The sequence below is a fragment of the Nothoprocta perdicaria genome, unplaced genomic scaffold (genome assembly GCF_003342845.1).
Source record: "Nothoprocta perdicaria isolate Ctin4 unplaced genomic scaffold, notPer1 scaffold_169, whole genome shotgun sequence".
NCBI classification, from domain to species: Eukaryota; Metazoa; Chordata; class Aves; order Tinamiformes; family Tinamidae; genus Nothoprocta; species Nothoprocta perdicaria.
Window position 1 is genome coordinate 828,086 of NW_020454860.1, and position 1,846 is coordinate 829,931.

At 39.3% G+C, this 1,846-nt stretch overlaps 1 protein-coding gene across 1 annotated transcript in view; it reads left to right on the forward strand.

The window, feature by feature from the left end:
- Positions 1–1,168: 1,168 nt before the first annotated feature.
- The window catches only part of ADGRG7 (adhesion G protein-coupled receptor G7), a 15,159-nt gene continuing 14,481 nt past the window's right edge, over positions 1,169–1,846 (forward strand). Inside the window, exon 1 of the mRNA XM_026035883.1 lies at positions 1,169–1,194. Coding sequence (XP_025891668.1) covers positions 1,169–1,194 — 26 coding nt within the window. The remainder of the gene's footprint in view (positions 1,195–1,846) is intronic.

Genomic DNA, 1,846 nt, shown 5'->3' on the forward strand with positions numbered 1-1,846 from the left:
TCCAACCATTTGCTGAAATAAAGTAGCCTGTGACCATGTAATAGTTTACAGGCTGATCCCRGCTGCCTGCTGGGACACTGGGAGAACACAGTACATATATAAAAACACATGCTGCATTTTCATTTAATTTCAGAAGAGTCAGAAGTACTACTAGGGCATATGGAAGGGGAAAGCTGTAACATACTCTCTCCATGAAGAATCCCGTATGTTTACCTGTATTTGTCAGAAGAAATTTCCCACTTATCAGCGAGCTATTATAATTTCACAATACGCTAGATTTCACTCTACCCAGCTGCAGTTTAGGCCAAATTCTGCTACTCAGGATGCCAAAAACAAGGTTTCTGGGGAGCTCAGGTGCAGCTAGAGCAGAGTTCTGCACTCTGCCTCACACACTGGAGAATAAAACTGGGGAGGAAGCACAGAAACTGAACTTGTTCCTGTGTATTAACACAAAGTGGAAGAGTGTTTTCTCTTACTCGTTATTTCACTGCAGCCTCACAAGAACAATGGAAGCATTTTCTTTGACCAGTAACATCACCCAGTCCAACATTGCGATCCAGTCAGTTCCACTGAAATTAAACTCATCTAACATTCTATTTTCTGCACAGAAAGGTAAGCTCATGTATCTTGTTGGATTTAAGTGGACAAGGTGGTAAGGAGCATAAATTCTAATGTATCTGCTAATAATTCTTGTAGATACAGAATTGGAATATTTACCGTCAACAAAATTAGAAGTACAAGAGAACGTCCCTGGTCTTCTTGGAGATCTCAGTACTGAAGTTCAGATACTGCTCAACATTATGAATAACAGTAAGTTATTTGATTTACTGAAAATTGAAAAGGGGAAAAATTTTGAATGAATATATTCCAAAGAAAAATTCTGAGTAAATATAAAGAATTACATGTTGCTCTATAATGCATACTGGTGTCATACAATCAGGCAAGAAATGTACATATCGAATTGGATTATCTTATTTATAGATTAATACTTGTATGTGCGTAACAGCCCAAATGCCTTTGAATTTTTTTTTTTTTTTTTTTTTTTTGATTCAGAATGTAATGATTCTTGAGCTGTGTCTCTCTGGAATTACTATCAAAACCTATTGCACATAAAAGCTACTGCCTTCCCTGAAATCCAAGGGCATCAATCGTGACACCCAGTCACCACATGGCTGTGGGTCTCTCCTATGGCTGGTATCACTAAACCATCCGGACATGCAGAAATGCCTGTGTAGTTGGTGGCACCATTGTTAAAATTGTCTGATACTTCTTTTCAGACTCTGCTTTTGCTGGCTTACAACTTGACACGCTTTAACTGTGCAGGCTGAAATTTTCCCTATTTTTCTTCAAGTAAATTATCTTTGAAACTTCCAGGCCAAATTTCTCAAAGCAAAAGAAATGCTGGTGATCTTGTTTTACAAAACTCTGAAATGAAGCCTTCTGTTATGGAGCAGGGGCTTGAATGTTGGATTGGATGTGCCCTTTTGCTAGACACTGATCTTGCATTCTCTCTTTAAACGTTCTTTCAAACCCACAGARCCTCACGAAATGTTTAACTCACAGCTGCTGGTTATACCAGCTTTCTTTCCTGCGTGTCCAGTTTTGTCCCTTGGGTCTATTTGCAAAGTACTAATCATTAAAGGCAGTATACAGAATGTGGAAGAAAGGACAGGCCCCTTCGGAGAAATACAGGAGCGTTGTCAGGGAATGCAGGGATGCTACGAGGAAAGCCAGGGCATGCTTGGRGCTAAATCTGGCAAAGGATGTTAAGACCAACAAGAAAAACTTTTTCAAATATATTAATAACAAGAGGAAGGTCAGGGAGAATGGGGGTCCACTAGTGAAC